Source organism: Octodon degus, unplaced genomic scaffold (genome assembly GCF_000260255.1).
Source record: "Octodon degus isolate 3935 unplaced genomic scaffold, OctDeg1.0 scaffold00273, whole genome shotgun sequence".
NCBI classification, from domain to species: domain Eukaryota; kingdom Metazoa; phylum Chordata; class Mammalia; order Rodentia; family Octodontidae; genus Octodon; species Octodon degus.
In genome coordinates, this window is record NW_004524849.1 from 438,036 (window position 1) to 456,668 (window position 18,633).

The following is an 18,633-nucleotide window of genomic DNA, read 5'->3' on the forward strand; positions in this document are numbered from 1 at the left end:
AGGACCCAAGTATGAAGTTTAAATTGAATGGACATAACTAATAAAGGACCATTTGAAAAACTATTTTAAAGCATAGATCAGTTTGAAAGAAACTACATAGATATGCAGAGCAAGGGGGAGGGATAGTCCAAAAGTCTAAAGTACAAAATAAATTGATTTTACCATAGGTCAGCATCTGTTAAACATAGATTTTTTTCCTAGTTATGAAGTATATTTAGCTTCAGGACTGGCAGCATTTTTAACAGGTTCATACATTTATGATCAAATCTGGTATGGACTGGAATATCAGCCTTTCCTTTATCAGACATTCCTCACGTCTCTTTGGCCGCCACCTGGTAGCTCTGGGGGTGTACAGTAGAGGATGCACAGAGGACTTGCCCGGCATCGTGATGCACACGTGTGGTCCTAGCACTTTGGGAAGCCAAGGCCCGCAAGATCACAAGCTTGAGCCCAGCCGGGTCAGCTGAGCAGTTCAGTGAGACCCCATCTCCAAGTTTAAAAATGGGCTGGAGATGTAGCTCAGTGTGAAGGCCCTTGGTTCCATCCCCAGAAGAAAAAAACAGTGGACAAAGAAAGGGGCTTATGGGCAGGTGGGACGAAGAGACGTCTAGTTGCTGCGCAGGTGTGAGGGAGCTTAGAAAACTAGTCAGAAAGGTGCTGTTTTGAAAAGTAAAAAATAACCAGTGTCTCAGATTTCACGCAGATGATTTATGGATGTTCTCTGGCAATGCCATTTCAGATGTAGACCAAAATTTGATGAGTCGACTTCAGAGAGTAAATAATACCCTGCACAGCCAGATTAGCCGCTTGCAGAATATCCGGAATACCATCGGCGAGACCGGGAGCTTGGCCGAGCAGGCGCGGGCCCGTGTAGAGAGCACAGAGCAGCTGATTGAAATCGCTTCCAGAGAACTTGAGAAAGCCAGAGTCGCTGTTGCCAATGTGGTGAGCGATCGAGAAGATCGATCGGGGAGGCCGGGTTGGGGGAGCCCTTTGGTCGTTTGTAACAAGTGTGTTAGTGGCCATGGGTGGTTCTTTAGCTGCCCCCATCTTGCTTCCAGAGCAAGAAAGCCGTATTGGTCCTGTTCGTCCTGTAACAGCATAGACAGGATGAGAAATTGGCTGGGTGTGGTGGTGTGCACCGGCAGTCCTAGCTCTCAGGAGCCTGAGGCAGGAGGATGCTCAAGTTGGGGCCAGCCTGGTTTACATACTAAGTTTAAGAACAGTGTAAACTACATAGGAGGCCCTTTGCCAAAAGACAAAAAAACCCAAAAACACAAAAAACAAAAACCTACGGGCATCTAGGTTTTTTCTCCTCACTTTGCTTCTACTTTGGTACTGAGAAAAATCATTTTTCTTTATCCTTCACTGAAAGTAGCAATAATTTGAAGTAAAAAGTGTTCATATTAAATAAAGATCTGTGAAAATAAGCATTCTTTTTGCCCCCAACTAGTAACAATTTAGTTTTGATACTTGCTTTGTGAAACTTAATCAGTTCAGTCCTTTGAGACTCCATGCTTTATTTCTCTTTCAGTCAATCACACAACCAGAGTCAACCGGGGACCCAAACAACATGACTCTCTTGGCGGAGGAGGCCCGAAAGCTTGCTGAGCGGTAGGAACCTGCAGACCCCATGAGGCTGTCAGGACGCGGCCTTCCTCCCCTGCGTGTGGCCCTGTGTCGTCTCACAGTTCCCACTGCACAGTGCGCTCTCCTTTCCGAAATGTGTTCTACTTCCTTTTACTTTGAATATTTGTTTTATTAGAATGCAGGGGTTTAAAGTATATTTGCATATCTCGAAATCATACCATTTTGTAGATTTTTTTAACTTCAAAACTTTAAAGTAAAAAGTTAAATAAATATAAACATTTACTCCTATAAATTTTATACCACTAATTTATGTGCACATATAGATTCTCAGTTTAGAGAGTAATATTCATAAATGTAGCCCCATCAAAATGACTGCAAATCAGTTGTTGGGCTGAGGAGATGACTCAGTAGAATAAGTGCTTGCCTGGCAAGCGCAAGGGCCTGAGTTCAATCCCCGGTCCCGCCAAAAAAAACAACACTGCAAAGTTCAATTGATAAGATTTTTCAGTATTTTTAGATTTCTGCCCACATTGGTATATGTCTAGATAGTCTGCCACCACCCCCTGAAAAAAAGAAAAAAGAAAGGTTTGTTCAGCTCACAGTCTTTAGCGGTTTTAGCCCAGAATCCGCTGGCTCCAAGGCAGGGTGGCGTGGCAGGCAGGCATCGGAGAGGTAAAACAGTTCATGGCGGGCAACAGGTAGCAAAGCAGGCAAGTGACAGCCTACAGTAGCTGGCAGTGAGCCTCTTGCTGTCCCTTACATCATACCCAGGCTACAATGGGGTGCTCTAAGGTGGGGTAGCACCCTCCCATAATCCTAGCTGGTACCCTCGCACTTCGCACCATGAATCAGTCACACACTCTAGATCCAGCCACCCCTGAAAAAGCCCACCCCTGGCTGTGTGGGCCTTCAGGAGAGCACCGACCTGCTGCCATAACAGACGTGTATTCCAGGAAAAGAAAAGCTTGTGTAAATAGTTCAATACTAAATTTATTGAGACATCATGAGATTAATACACATTACCTTTGGCCTCTGCAGTTGCCAGAGGTGCTCACAGTGGAGGCCGTTAGTGCCAGATATTTATTAGTATGGTGAACTGCTGAAGTGTATGTAATTTTTTTGGCAGACTCTGTATAATAAAATAAGAATGCCCTAACCTTTACTTCTTTCCCTGTCAGGTGGTCTGCTTCATGATGTATTTTTTCTTTTGTGTGCAGCCATAAACAAGAAGCTGATGACATTGTACGGGTGGCAAAGACCGCCAACGACACATCAACAGAGGCATATGATCTTCTTTTGAGGACTCTGGCAGGAGAAAATCAGACAGCACTTGAGATTGAAGAGCTGAACAGGAAGTGAGTGTAATTTAAAGGGGGTTTGCAGCTCTCTCGTTTTGTTCGTAGCACCAGCTCAATGAAGACTTAGCTGGTGTGGATTCACGGCATGCATTCGTGCAGAGTTCTCCGGTTCATCATGCTTTTGAAACAGTAGAGTAATTAGAGCGAGGACTGTGAGCCACAGAGATTTCTTTTTTTGATCCAGTTACAGAACTGGACAGTGGTAACCAGATTAGTCACGGTGCTTAAAGTGGTACATAAAGGCCGGCCAAACAGCTCAGCAGACTAAAGCGCCTGCTTAGGCCTGCACAGCAGCACAGCAGCTGGGGTTCAATCCCAGGTGTGCCGTGCTGGCTCCACCCCTAGGGCACACTGAGACCGTAATTGAGACTGGGCGTGTGGTGTGCGCTTGGGAGGCTGAAAATAGAAGGATCACTATGAGTCTGATCTACGTAGGGAGACCCTGTACACCCTGTAGACCCTATACTAAATACATTTTTAAAAAGCTGCATAAATGAAAAATGCAGACAGAAAATCCAATAAATTAGAGAAAACATATTTGAATTACAAATCTTTAAAGAGGTCTAAAATAAGAAATTATAAGATGAGAATTCCTTATCTGAAATGTGTGGTATAAGAGCCTTAAGTATTGGACTCTTCAGAATGTGGAATGTTTGTATAGATGTAATGAGCCACCTCATGGAAGGAGCTCAAGTCCAAACACAAAGCTCACCAACACTCATGAGTGATTTATACTCATAGCCTAAAACTTCATGCTTTTGTTGTGCCTAAATTTTAACTGTGATCCATCCCATGAGGTCAGGTGTGCAGTTTTTCACTTAAGGCATCATGTTGGTACTCAAAAAGTTTTAGATTTTGAGGCATTTTGAATTTGAAGATTAGAGGTGCTCAATCTATTGGGATCAGACTGTATATAAGTAACGCAATGAAATATAAATTTCAGCTAAATGTTAGTATTAAATTTGTTTCTTTTTTGTTTGTTTTTTTGCGGTGCCAAGGATTGAACTCAGGACCTTGTACTTGCTAGGCAAGCGCTTATTCTACTGAGCTATCTCCCTGGCCTAAATGTTGGTGTTAAATGAAAGCGTTTTAATGTAATATTTTCTTTGAGGCTTTGAGAATATTATAATAGTGGTATAACCTATAATTTATTCCTTAGGTATGAACAAGCAAAGAATATCTCAGAGGATCTAGAACAGCAAGCTGCCCGCGTCCATGAGGAGGCCAAGCGGGCTGGTGACAAGGCTGTGGAGATCTATGCCAGCGTGGCTCAGCTGGCCCCTGTGGACTCAGAGGCACTGGAGGTACGCACCAGCGGTGCTGGCGGTCACTGATGTCCTCGTGCCCATCCCCACCCTCTGGTTTCTGTAAGAGCCTGTTGGATCGCCAGTGTCTCCCATCCAAAGCTAACACACTTGAGTTCTCTTTTCTGTATGGTAGTAGAATTCACTAAGTTAAAAAAGTCTTGCTATAATTTAATGTTGATAACTATAAAGATTATCAGTTATTAACATTAAATAGTGAAGGATACTTTGGTGAATCATATGTGCCCAAATTGTAATATATCGGAATTACTTAAAGCACAATGCCTGTAGCCCCTTACTTCCAGACACTGTTTCAAAAAGAACTCCATTTGAATAAGGATGGTGTAAATGAAAGAGCTGTGGGCTGGGGAGATAGCTCTGTGGTCTAAGTGCCTTCCTGGCAAGCACAGGACTTAAGTTCAGTCCCCACCTGCTATGCTGGCCCCAGAACCCCAGGCTTATCATGCTGGCCCTGAAACTGGGCATGATTGGGCACGCCTGTAACCTCAGCACTGGGGAAGCTGAGACAGGAGGATCACTATGAGTCTGAACTATGTAGCGAGACCTTATATCAAATAAATAATTCCCCCCCTCCCCCCGGAACCAGGGATTGAACTGAGGCCCTTGCGCTTGCCAGGGAAGCACTTACTCTACTGAGCATTCTCCCGGCCCCAATAAAAATTTAAAAATTAATAATGAATTAATGAATAAATGAAAGAGCTGTATTGAGATATTCTGAGGCAGGTCAAACATTCAGGAGTTAGTAGTGTTTTCATGTCTGTACTGTAATCATGGCTCCTTCCACAGGGCTCTATATAAATGTATTTTGACATTAAAAATTAGGCTTGAAATTTACTGTTTTACTTTGTCTTTTTACAGTCTATTTCTTACTATCTGTATCTTCTTAAATTTTACTTTCTATATTTGAAGTGTTGATATCCTATGAGTCTTTAGATTTCTTCAGATACATACGTATTGTCTGATTCCATGTATTTGACATTGAAAATACTCAAGACTGCTCTACAGTGATAACCATCAGAACAGTGGCAGCTGCAGGAGGGAAGGGGGAGACAGGTGATGGGAAAGGGATACAGGGAAGCTCAGGATGACAGTAATATTCTGTGTCTTGATTGAGTATTGGATACATAGGTAAATATATTTGTCAGACTACAAAGTAAACACAGAATTTCACGGTGCAAAGTATACCTTAATTTAAAAATAATGGTGCACAAAATCTTGGTCTGTGCTGTACTCTTAACAGCTGAACATTAAGTGTTACAGCATTCCCAAGCTACTTTTTATCAGCTTTTAATTTAAAATATAAGGTTAGGGCCAGAGAGATAGCTCAGTGGACTAAGAGCTTGCTTAGGGAAGCAGAGGGACTGGGGTTCAATCCCTGGCACCACATGCTTCGCCAGCCCCACTACAGTGTCTGGGCATGGTGTTGCATGCCTGTAATCCCAGCTCTGGGGAGGCTGAAAACAGGAGGCTCACTGTGAGTCCAAGCTGTGTAGTGAGACCCTGTACCAAATACATTTAAATAAATAAATAGAATGTAATAATCTTAAACTTGCTTTTTCATAGAATGAAGCAAACAAAATAAAGAAAGAAGCTGCAGATCTGGATCGTCTGATTGATCAGAAGTTAAAGGATTATGAGGACCTCAGGGAAGACATGAGTGGGAAGGAACTGGAAGTGAAGAAACTTCTAGAGAGTGGCAAAGTTGAACAGCAGGTTGGTTTGATTTTCAGGTTGCTTCATTTCTGGAGGCAAGCGAGACCATCCTGATAGAGCGATGTCTCTCGTGGGACCAGAATGGCAGAGCCAGCAGGCTCAGAGCAGCTGCCTCAAGGCGTTTCTCTGCTGGAGAGGGCAGGGGGGCTCAGAGGGTCATTTCCTGACTGAGTGCCTTTGCAGACTGCTGACCAGCTCCTGGCCCGTGCGGATGCTGCCAAGGCTCTTGCTGAGGAAGCTGCTAAAAAGGGACGAAATACCTTACAAGAAGCCAATGACATTCTCAACAACCTGAAAGGTACAAGAGTGTCAAGTAACAAGTACATGCTTTGCTTCTTCTACTCCTTTTTATTTCTTTTTTCTGTCTTTTTAGTGTTAGCATGATACTCCCCAAACATGCAAAAAGTGAAAGTTAATAGTGTACCCCATACACCTGTTAGACTGAACAGGTACCATGATTTTTTCCACACTTTATTAACTCCACACTTTGTTGTTATGCTGAGCATCTGACCCCGGCTTTGCACATGCTGGGCAAGTGCTCTAACGCTAAACTACATCCCCAGCCCCACCTTCCTTTCTTTATGCTAAAGTAGTCAGAAGAAAATCTTAGTGCTTGGGCTAGCCAGATAGCTCAGCAGACGAAAGCACCTGCTTAGATAGGTGCAGGGACTGGGGTTCAATCCACAGCCTGCCATGCCAGACCTGCCCCTGGGGCATGCTGAGATGCGCTGAGACAGCAATGGAGACTGGGTATGGTGGCGCACACCTGTAATCCCAGTGCTTGGGAGGCTGAAAACAGGAGGATCACTATGAGTCCAGTGTGTGTAGTGACATCCTGTAGACCCTGTACTTGATACTTTTTTTTTAAAAAATCCTAGTTTTTATGTCATTTTATCCCCACATACCTTAAGATAAAAGCCATACAAGGTGTATTTCTTGTTGTAATAATTCACATAACCAAAATCTGCCTACTCACCTGACTTAAATTGGTAAATGGAGATAATTAGCCTTTCTTTGGCAAAGTCATTTAATTCTTTGTTTTTCTCTTTCTTCATCTTACATAGAAAAGAAATGTGCTTGGTCACTGAGGAGCTCTGGATTCACCTCTTATAAAATAATCAAATAAGGAGGATTTATAGGGTAGTAATGGAAACTATGGGCTCTGGTGTCAGTGAGACTGAGTTTAAATAAATCCCTGCTCCACAAAGAAACCTCTTCAGTCATCAGTTTTTCTCATTTATAAAAATTATACAGTGCCTGCGTTGTGGGGACCTTAGGGCTTCAACTCAGCGCCCGGCACACCATAATCCTGAAGTCAGGGGAGCCCTCGCTAGCTGGGGCTGGTCGCAGCGGCGTACTCACTGCTCTGCCTCCGCTTCCAAGTGAGCTTTCTCTTTCCTGAAACCGGCCTGCTCGCGCAGCCCCTCCCGGAAGGCCTCAGTGCAGAGGTGTGCGTGTCCCTTTGCTCTGCTAAGATTTCAAGCCGGGCTGTTTTTCATCTTGCCCCCCGACTTTTATTGCTCATGAAACAGGCCAGTTGCAGCTCCCCGAAAGGGTCCCCGGTTCGCCCGTTAGGAACTCAGTCCGAGTGTGCTCCTTGAACTTCTTGTAGATTTCGATAGGCGCGTGAATGATAATAAGACCGCTGCGGAGGAAGCGCTGAAGAGGATCCCCGCCATCATCCAGACCATTGCTGAAGCCGAGGAGAAGACGCAGGAGGCGCGGCTGGCGCTGGGCAGCGCTGCAGCCGACGCCACGGAGGCCCAGAGCAAGGCCCACGAGGCGGGCCGGATCGCGAGCGCCGTCCAGCAGGTGCGCGGGCTCCCCCTCCTCTGCGCTGTGCGACCCCGTCAAGCTCTTGTAAAACTGTCCTGACTTATCCTTGTCTTTTCCTTTTTAAATAGTACTAGATGGAGTGGGTAACTATATTGACAGAGAAGGAGAGATCAGTAGAAGGGTTCTTAAAAATTCAGTGTCTCAGTGTGGGGTCTGGGGTATTATAGAGGGTAGGGGTAGGTGGGGAATCAAAGGCCATGGAGTCCTTTTTGACAACAAATACGGTGTTTCCTAGATAGTGTAGGCCTGAACAAGTGCTGTACACAACTTGTAAACCTCTTTACCCTACCCAAGATCCTGTGTCGCTTTCTATACCACGGCTCTTTACATTCACCCTTCCTTCTTTTTTTTTTTTTTTTTTTTTGGTACTGGGAATTGAACTCAGGACCTCATGCTTGCCAGGCAGGTGCCATGCTGCTGAGCCACATCCCCAACCCTGTACTTTCATCTTCGAGAGTCATTTTTTACCCTGGGCTTTTCATATTCAAAGAGCAATCTTATTTTATTTAAAAGAGAGATTAGCGCTAATTCTCAGATTAGCTTAAGAATCACAGAAATGTCTCCGTTTCTCTATAACAGTTTGCTTTTGAGTTAATGGTACAATATTTTATGAACTCATATTTTGGAGTTGTGGCCTTGATGATGATTATGATGATGATTATGATGATTGCAGTACCAGGGATTGAACTCAGGACCTTGTACTTTCCAGGCAGGCACTTATTCTACTGAGCTATCTCCCTGGCCCTTTGTACATTATGAACTACTCAGAAGAGCTAGGCTCGCTTTAACTTTTAGATTGTAAAGTGAAAGAACGTTTATCGTGTGCTACCTGTGTGACCACAACTGAAAATGGCAATAGTAAAGCAGGTAATTTTGAAAATTAAAGAAGAAAATAAAAGTGAATACGCTTTATAAAATAGAAAATGCAGTGATTTAGGTAATATTATTAGATATTAAGTAGTATCATTAGGTATCATTTTCTTTAATTATTGTTACTTGGAGCTCACATAAATATGAATTACTGTGCTGCTCTTTCTGGATTGTCTTCGTGAGCTCTTTCAGAAATTATAAAAGGAGAAGACGTGTGCTGTAGTAAAGGGAAACCTGCTTTACATCTGCCTCTTGCTTATTTCGTGCTTAGAACGCTACCAGCACCAAGGCCGAGGCGGAGCAGACCTTTGCGGAGGTGACCGATCTGGATAATGAGGTGAACAGTATGGTGCGGCAGCTGCAGGAAGCAGAGGGCGAGCTGAGGAGAAAGCAGGGCGACGCAGACCAGGACATGATGATGGCGGGCATGGTGAGGGCCGGGCGCACTCGCTGGGGCGAGGGAGGAGGGCTGCTGGAGAAGGCAGGCCCCGCCTGTCGAGAGGTCTTTCACATGAGGACTTCTAGGCCAAGATTTGGGTTGTAGCTTACATAGAAAAAAAAGAATGTAGCTTTTCTGGCAGGTGGCTCTCACACAGCTGTCCTGTCTCAAAGCTACTCTCAGGGGAAACCAAAATATTGTTTTACACAGTTGAGGTCTTCAGACATTTAAAAAGTGTTTTTTTAAAAAAGTGGGTAAATAATCATATAAAATAAAAGGTAATAAAAGAAATGTAATGAGAAGTTAATTTACTTTCTGGCTCTTCCGTCTACTTGTTCCCTAGTGGCAAAGGCCAGTTTCTTATCTATAAGACATTTTTAAAGATGATTTCTCTACTACGTTACCAATTGCACCAGCCTTACATCCAGTTTAACTCTCACTTTTTGTGAAAATGTATATATAACATTATTTGTAGTGAAGCTTTTTTTTCTTTTTCTTTTTGATTTTGGGGGGCGGTTTTAGAGTGTCTCACGTAGTTTAGGCTGACTTTGAACTCTAGCCCAGGTTGGTCTTGACCTTGTGGTGCTCCCCCTGCCGCAGCCTCAGGATTACAAGGCGGCATGCACCACCAGGCCCAGCACGTCCCTGAATTGTGAATGCAGGGCCCAAGCGAGAGCTAGGGTCCATTTTTGTTGTTGTTGTTCTTTGCTATCTTTGGCTTTTGAAAGACTTTAATGGAGCCATAATAGAACTCTTTTCTTTTCCAGCATAGTGTAACTGTCACAGAATCACACACTTTCGGTATATTTCTTTTCTGCTATTAAAAAGAGACCCTCACAGAGGGTCATTTTGATCTTGAGATAGAAAGGAAAGATACAGCCTGGGGAAGTGAGATGGGAAGCACTCCCAGGCAAGCCCCTCATTCTAGCATCCTTTTGTTTGTCTGGATTGCCCAAATTTTCTGTGCAGCTCAAGTGCAAAGTCCCATAAAGGAAAAATAGGTGTTTGTTATATGTGCTAAGAGTCTGTGGACTTCATTTTTTAATATGTTTATGAAAACATTGCATTTAGAGTTTCTTAAAAGAAAATTAGGGCCGGCAAGATAGCTTAGCAGACTAAACACCTGCTTTGGCAAACGCAGGGACCAGGGTTCAATCGCTGGTCCTGCATGCCATGCCAGCCCTGTCCCTGGGGCATGTTGAGCCGGCAGCTGAGTCTGGGTGTGGTGGCACACAGCTGTAATCCCAGAGCTGGGGAGACTGAAAACAGGAGAATCACGAGTCCTAGCTACATAGTGAGACCCTGTACCAAATACATAAATAGAGAGAGAGGGAGGGAAGGAAGGAAGGAAAGAAAAGAAAACAAACTCTATGTTTTTTATGAACTTGAAAAATGGATAGGATTTAGTTCAAGCAATAGAAAGATGATCTTTTTTTAACTTGGTAAATAACTTCTGAAGCACATGCCACCACCCTCACCTACACTGTTGCATTGTCATTCGTGTCAGCTTTGAAAGGAAACCCTTCTGGTTGTCCCAGAGCCGGCCAGCCCCAGGTTGACCGCATCCGGGCCACTGTCCCAGCACACTCCCGGAAGCCTGCGCTGGCTTCAGACACACAGCTGCTGAGTGCAGGAGACTCACCATTTACTTGTGAAGGCTGTTTGCCTCCCTTTCTTTTTAACATTTTCACATTGTTTTGATCCCCGAATGTTTGTGTTGTCTTGACCTCAAGAAGAGGGGGAATGGTGGTGGGGTAGGGAGCTCAAGGCTGCTCATTTATCTCGGACTGGATCTCCTTGTAAGAGCATCTGGTTTCTGATGTTTAGACATTTCCTCTTCCACTGCTGTTTCCCAGTGACTCATTCACAGTGTTTATTCAGGTTTTGTGGAATTTTCCCAAATGTATTTACCTTTGGTTAATTTTGAAATTGTAAATTATATCATGCCAATAAAGGAGATGCTGAGGAGTTTTTGCTACATGCTTGCACGTTGAGGGATAATTTACAGAAAAGGTTCATTTGTTTATGAAGATTTTCTAAGAATAAGGCATTTCTAGTAAATCCCTAAGAATGCTTTGAAGGATGTTTTACATTCTAAAGTTCATATAAAATGAGTTGTTTCTGCTTGGTGGATTTTATTATGAAACCACCTCCAAGTATTCTTTTAAGAAAGTAGGAAAAGGAGAGATACTGATTGATTGATTGATTGATTGATTGATTGATTTTTTGTGGTACCAGGTATTGAACTCAGGATTTTGTGCTTGCCAGGCAGGCACTTATGCCACTGAACTATATTCCCAGCCCAGATACTGACTTTTTTTTTTTTTTCTTTTGTGGAACTGGGAATTGAACTCATGCCCTTGTGCTTGCCAGGCAAGTGCTTATTCTACTGAGCCATCTACCCGGCCCTTTATTTTTTTAAAGACAAACATAATAATGTTGACATTATTATTATTATACTGATTGTTTAGGACAGTTCCATAAAGGAGAAAGGGCAGCATCCTCATCCTGAAAATACATTCCCAAAAACCAAAAATCTTCAGTAAGAGCTTATAACTTTATAAGTTAGAAAAGGAGACAGCATCTGGAAATTAGATTTGTGGGCTCACTGTGGGGAAAATAGTCAGAGAAAATGACTGTAGCCAGAACTGTTCACATTATTTATCTCTTTTCCCTCACAGGCCTCTCAGGCTGCTCAGGAAGCAGAGATCAATGCCAGAAAGGCCAAGAACTCCGTCAACAGCCTCCTTAGCATGATTAATGACCTTTTAGAACAGCTGGGTAAGTGACCATAGAGTCAGTTCTTGGGATCTGGTGTAGTTGATTGAAAGGAAGAGTAGTATGTAAATCCCTTCAAAGTGATTGATTAAATTCCTTTCATTTCTTTTACTTCTTGCTCATTTAAAAATGCTTCGTAATATAGGCATTCTGGACTATGCCTATAATCCCAGCACTAGGGAGACTGAGGCAGGAGGACTGCCATGAGCTCAAGTTCAACCTGGGCTATGTAGTGAGTTGCAGTCAGTCTGAACTGTATAATAGACTCTATCTCAGACCTGCCCATATCCAAATGAACAAATAAATCAGTGCCTCATAAAATGAGTATGTGTCTTGCATGGTAGAACCTTCAAGAAAGACTTGACTTAATCTAGTTTTCATATGGTTAGCAACTTCCGAGTGTGAACTGAACCATGTAAGTTGTAGCATTGTACAGGAGCTTATGTGGCGCCTCTCATGACCATGGCCGAAATGGAACACGTGGTCTCAGGTCTCACTTTTCAGGACCCCACTTCTCTGCTGCTCTCCATCACTATCACAGAGTTTAAAGAGAAGTAAGTTACATATCCTGAACCAGGAACAAAGGGTTTTATTCATAATAAAGTCTCTCTTCCACTCATGTCGCTACCTTACCCACACCTTCCTTCCACCTGACCCGCATTGAATATACGTTGCTGACTAGTGGGGTTCATGTGTGGGGTTCCAAGTTCGTGTTCCACAATAATTTATTTTAGCTCATCCTGAGAGCATGTTTTTCTTTTAGTCTCATCCAAAGACTTAAAAGGATTGTAGTGTAGAATAAAAATACTTTCACATGGCCATGGTTTCATTGCCAAGAATTCTCTTCATTTGCTTACTAAGAGACAGTTTGATTAGGTGAAAGTTTTCATGTCCAAAGAGAAAAAGACCTTCATTTTTCAAGGAAATGTAAGCATACTAAAACATTCTCCTAATCCAGAATGTCTACGATATGGGGCAAGGTTTATTTCAGGACAGACATACTTTGGGTCAGATTCCATAATAAGGTAGTAATATTCTAGGTGTGACCCTTTGTAGCAAGACATTATATTTTAATTTTCTGGACCTCTTTTTTAAGAATATTACAACATTTAAATGAAGTTTTGTTATTTGCATACATTAACCATTTGATAGATTTTATATGTGATCCATGGTGATTTTTTTCACACAAAAAAGAGAGAAGAAAAGGCAGGCAGGCTGCAGGTTAGACACAGCTGCTAAAGGTTGTTATGTTTTCTTTGGTGGAGTTTTTTCTTAGGTGGGAGATATTTATCTGTCTCAAATGTCAGGAATAATAAATTATTTATGAGCAGATGGGTCTAAAATGAAAGTGAGAAGAGCAGAATTCAGACTTAGATAAGACGGTTTCGTTGCCTATAGGTTATGCAAAGTTTAGCAAATTATTTAACATCTGAAAATCACTGAAGTCAAGTAGTCTTAGGAGAATTTAATCAAGAAGAATATGCATGAAGTGCTGTTGGTTGTGTCTGCTTTTTATCGTGAAGAAATTGTGGAAAGAACTTCTTTTGGGGGGGACTTGTTTTTTGTTTTTTGTTTTTTTTGGTTTGGTTTGGTTTTAAATATATTTATTGAGGGAAAGAAAGCTTCTGTCCAAGAGAGGGACAGGAGGGGGGCCTGAGTGGGTTGTCTCCTGGGGGACTTGTTTAAAACTTTGCTGAAGTTACTTCAGCACTTCAACCTTGGGCATTTTCCCTTAGAAGGTTCCCCATGGTGCCCAACTGCTCAAGTCAGGAAGTAATCCCTTAAACTCACCCACCTTTCCTGTAATCTTATCTGAGTTGAGGGCTCAGGATTCCATCTTGAGAGATTTTTGTTGTTTAGATGGCACCATAGTGACATACAGGCCACACATACAAACCTGAAAGGAATGAAGTATCACCAGATGGCCTTCAAAACCACAAGGGCAGCTTAAGGTCTGGGGCACTGGAGCTGTGCCTTTAAAAAGACATTCTCCAAAACCATGTTCTTAGAGAACAGAAAAACATCTGGCCCAGTATTGAATACTGTGCTCGGACATTTGCCCCTGTGGGCCTTTGTTTGCTTGGTTATGCTGTGGTACCCAGCAGCCACCTGCAGGGTGGGGCCACTTGCATGTCTTGGCAGCTGCTGGCTTAGTTTACAGACAAGCTAGCGGCTGTGCTTGTGCGATTCTGTTCTCTTTAAAGGTGTCTTTCCCTTCTGGCTCTACAGGGCAGCTGGACACAGTGGACCTGAACAAGATCAACGAGATTGAGGGAACCCTGAGCAAAGCCAAAGATGAAATGAAGGTCAGTGATCTGGATAGGAAAGTGTCGGACCTGGAAAATGAAGCCAAGAAGCAGGAAGCTGCCATTCTGGACTACAACCGAGATATCGCGGAGATCCTAAAGGACATACGCAACCTGGAGGACATCAAGAAGACCTTACCGTCCGGCTGTTTCAACACGCCGTCCATCGAGAAGCCCTAGCCTTGGGAGAGCCGGAGGCAGCATCCCCTGACAGGGGGGCACTTGGAAGGCCACGAGTGCCTTGACACAAAGATGACATTTTTCAGACCCCCACTTCTCTGCTGCTCTCCATCACTATCACTGTCCTTTTGAACTAGGAAAAGTCACAGAGTTTAAAGAGAAGCAAGTTACACATCCTGAACCGGGAACAAAGGGTTTTATCTATAATAAAGTCTCTCTTCCACTCATGTTGCTACCTTACCCACACCTTCCCACCTGACTCGCGTGAGGACGTGGCTCCAGGAGCCTGTGCGTTCCAGGGCTGTGCAGGCCGCCCGCCCCTCTCGCCTCGACACCAGCAGAACTTCCTCAGTCTCAGTACCCTGTTTCTATGAAGGAAAAGTTTGGCTACTAATCATAGCATTGCAGTGGCCAGTATACCCAGCCCATGGATAAAGAAAATGTGTCTGCATCTTCTGCCCCCCTTCCTTTTAAGCAAAAGGAAGTAAGCACCCTGTGCCAAAGGTATTGGTCATTAGAACGTCATAGCCAGCCGTCAGTCGTGCTAGCTTTTCAAGTTTGGCACACTGAGCCATCCATGGGTAAGCATGCAGCATATGTGAGCATCTCCAGGAGACCCTGGCGGGAGTCGCCGGAAGGGTGTCTCCTGTGTTAATTGACTAGGAAGATGAACTTTTTTCAGATCTTGGGCAGCTGACAATTTAAATCTGGATGGGCAGCTTACATTCACCACTAGACCAGTAGACATCTTTTACTATTCTGACAAATGGAGGTTACACAGGAGAAACAACAGGGATATGATAACCACTGAAGTTTTTTCCAACATCAAAATAATTCTTAGCTGTTCTTGTTTTTTTTTAAGTATATTAGTCTTGGAACTAGTGTTAAAATATCTGTGAGAGAACAGTTGTTCCCTAAGATCTGGACAAACAAAAACAAATGTTGTCCCAGGCTTTTCTAACGATGGGATCAAACAGATGCAAGTTGTAGTGTTAGGATCTCCTATGAGCTTTTTCCCCTTCTATGGGAGAGAAAGAAATGTTTGACCTTAGCTCCAGCTTTCTTCTGATGTTTCCATCTTCTGAAATTCCTCACACGTTGTTTGCCAAGTCCTGGTGGCAGACGCTTGCGCTCAGTATTTCACACAGCTGCCGACACCATCTAGTCCCTGCACTTTGTGAATCACCCACGCTGACCCTTCCTCCACTCAGAGAAGAACCTTATGTGGAGTTTCCTAGTGGGCTTCTCAACCTTTAGTCCTCAGCTCTGTGGTGTTCTTGGAAGACCACAGTGTGACAGATCCCTGCCACACACCCGCTTTCCGCCTACCAACCTGCCTTGACATTCATATATAGCCTTTAACACTATGCAACTTTGTACTTTGCGTAGCGGGGGAAAGAAACTATTATCTGACACACTGGTGCTATTAATTATTTCAAATTTATATTTTTGTGTGAATGGTTTTTTGTTTTGTTTATCATGATTATAGAGTAAGGAATTTATGTAAATATACTTGCTCCTACTTCTAGTTGGCACTGTCCGTTCACGTCTTCGCTTGGTTCCTCTTCACTGGCATAGCATGCCTCTGTACCTCCTTCCCTTCCATCTAGAACTCTGGATCGCATCAACTGTGCGGTGCTGTGCTCTCTGCCTGTGCTCACAGCATGTCCCCTGTCTTAACATGAGTGTCAGCCTGCTTTCCTCCTCACCCCAACTCAGGACATTCCACTGCAGTCCTGATAATCCTAAGCTGCAGCCCCATGTTGCTTATAATGCCCGCGCCGTAGTGGGAACACCAGCTTGACAGGGCACAGCATGATCAAGGGAGTTTCTCAAGGGACTCTTTGACACCACAATGGCTCTGGCCAGGAACGAGCTGGGAATGCCCTTTCTGGGAGTTCTTTGAGCCAGTGTCCTGAGGGATCGTGGCCTGGCGTAGCGCTTTTAGGGTATCAGGAATAGCGCTGCTGCTGGACAGAGAGGTGCTGTGCACAGTTCTGGGGCTCCTTGGGGCGCACCGCAGCTTACCACGCGAGGTTGAGCCGGCCCGCCCTGCGGTGCTGGCTCCTCCTTTCATGCCTCTTGTGCCCTCGCTGGAGCTGCAGCTCTGTCTTGCCAAGTTCTTACATGCATGTTTCCAGGCTAGGTCCTCTTGTTAAGTGGCTATATCCTAATGCACATTTGGTCCCAGTGGAGGAAAATGACTAAAAATAGACTACCAAGGGATGTTCAAGCAAGCCTTGGTCCCTGGCGGGGCTTTTTTATTTGGTTTTTTTTTTCCCCCTTTTCTATTCCATCTATATGGTATATTTTTAAACAGAATTTTATTTTTAAAATGAAAATTCTTTACCAAATGATGCCTTAACTACAGACCTGCAATATAGCCATTGTTATATTGTACAGTTCCATTTATCTGTATTTTGTGTAATAAAATTGACAGAATGGCTGCCGCAGAATGCTGGGTATCACCAGGATAGATACTGTTCTTTTTCCCTGGAATTTTTCCTTCCGATTCTAACTGTGGCCCTTTTGTGTGTGCCTTCACGTTAGTTATTAGCTATTTGCCTTAACCTCTGCGGTCTTGCTCTCCAGGGTGTTTAATAAAATGCAACATTTGGCATTTTTTATGTTTAAAAAAAAAATCCAGTATTTTATTTATAATAAAATCTGAATATTTGTAACCCTTTATATTTGTTTTGGCCTGAATGTGGGACTGGGGACATAAGGTATTGTTCTGAAAGTATAATGAAGGAATAGATGTTTAGTGTTTATGGGTGACTTTTTTCCTGAGAATTTCTTTTTTTTTTTTTTTAACCGTCCTCAAATTGGGGTACTTTGATAAAACCCAGAAGTTGGAAGTTTGTGAAGAGTGACCCAGCAACTACTTTAGGCTTTGAAGATATGCTCTTGGTTATAGCTACTCAGGTTTGCCCATGTAGCACAAAACAGTGTTGGCCCAGACACAAACATGTAAATAGGGCTGTATCCTAATGAACGTAGGCCTGAAAAGCAGGCCAGGCCTCCTCCAGCTGGAGTTTACTGGCCCTCTGATGTGGTCTCAGTACTGTATCTGATTAGTAACTGAGGGCTGTTTTTAAGTGGCTTGGGCTTGTGAAGCTAGCAGAAGCAAGCAGAAGCCATCTTCACTTCAGTGTCGCGTCTTCCACTAAGGCAGTTTCTTCAGATGAGAAATACTCATCAACCTGAGGATAGAATCAAAGGGGAAGGCAGGCAAAGGGCTACAAAGGCAGGTCTGGTCAGCCAGCGCTCCCCTCCTCCCCAGCCTGAAGCGTCCCAGACATGTTTTAGAGCCAAGAGAAGCAGTAAGCTGTGACCTACAAAGGCCTTCCTCCTATGTTGGGTGCTATACTTACTGCCCTACATCCCCTTGGGTTTCATGTCACCTTCTCAGTCTGTTAAAGACCGAGTCTGGGACTGGGGAGATAGCTTGGTGGTCTAAGCACCTGCCTGGCAAGGAGAAGGACCTGGGTTTGATCCCCAGTACCACATGCTGCTGGCCCCACCCCCTGGGCACCCTGAGCCAGCCACTGAAACCGGGCATGGTGGTGCCCACCTGTAATCCCAGTGCTGGGGAGGCTGAAACAGGAGGATCACTATGGAGTCCAAGTTGTGTAGCAAGACCCTGTACCCAATAAATAAATAAATCTTAAGGTTTAGTCTGTTACAATGGTACCTGTAAAGAAGAATCTGAACTCTTCTAATTGGACTTCTTTGGGAAAAGTTAGAGGGCACTGACTCCTAGCTTTCTTAGTCTGTTCTGAATCTATACCTGCATAGTCCCCACCCACTCACCCTATTTGTAGGATCCAGTTGAAACACAAATGTAAATAAATCCTGCATAGTTTATTGTGTCAGGGTGGTGAGTAGGAGTTTCAAAGTTGTTCCTATTCCATCTGTCATTCAAGTCAATGTTCTCAAAAGTTGCTGCCAGCATAATCTGATTGGATACTTTCTAAATGTTTATTCTTGGAATAAACATTCTAACCACGTGATAAATCCATTCACCAGCTCTGCGTCCATCAACCTTGAAATGGAAGAAGACCAGAGAAGATCCCTCGCACTCAGGAGGACCATGAGGCAGAAGGCAGAAGCAGAAGGATCTATCCCAAGGAACGATCAATCCCTTTAGGCCCGTGACTTAGGAAAGCAGAAATGAGACCATTGCTAGTAACAGATAGCTGTGCCTGTTCACTCAGAGCATTTTTAAATGAAGTATT

At 43.7% G+C, this 18,633-nt stretch overlaps 1 protein-coding gene across 1 annotated transcript in view; it reads left to right on the forward strand.

Annotated features, from left to right (window-relative positions):
• Nucleotides 1-17,083, forward strand: part of Lamc1 (laminin subunit gamma 1) — a gene marked incomplete at its 5' end in the record, with an annotated part of 127,302 nt that extends 110,219 nt beyond the window's left edge. Inside the window, 11 exons of the mRNA XM_012512767.2 lie at nt 246-354; nt 740-945; nt 1,535-1,614; nt 2,808-2,945; nt 4,108-4,252; nt 5,837-5,986; nt 6,170-6,284; nt 7,599-7,798; nt 8,964-9,122; nt 11,813-11,912; nt 14,139-17,083. Of these exons, the coding sequence (XP_012368221.2) occupies nt 246-354; nt 740-945; nt 1,535-1,614; nt 2,808-2,945; nt 4,108-4,252; nt 5,837-5,986; nt 6,170-6,284; nt 7,599-7,798; nt 8,964-9,122; nt 11,813-11,912; nt 14,139-14,395 (1,659 nt within the window). The remainder of the gene's footprint in view (nt 1-245; nt 355-739; nt 946-1,534; nt 1,615-2,807; nt 2,946-4,107; nt 4,253-5,836; nt 5,987-6,169; nt 6,285-7,598; nt 7,799-8,963; nt 9,123-11,812; nt 11,913-14,138) is intronic.
• Nucleotides 17,084-18,633: the final 1,550 nt, after the last annotated feature.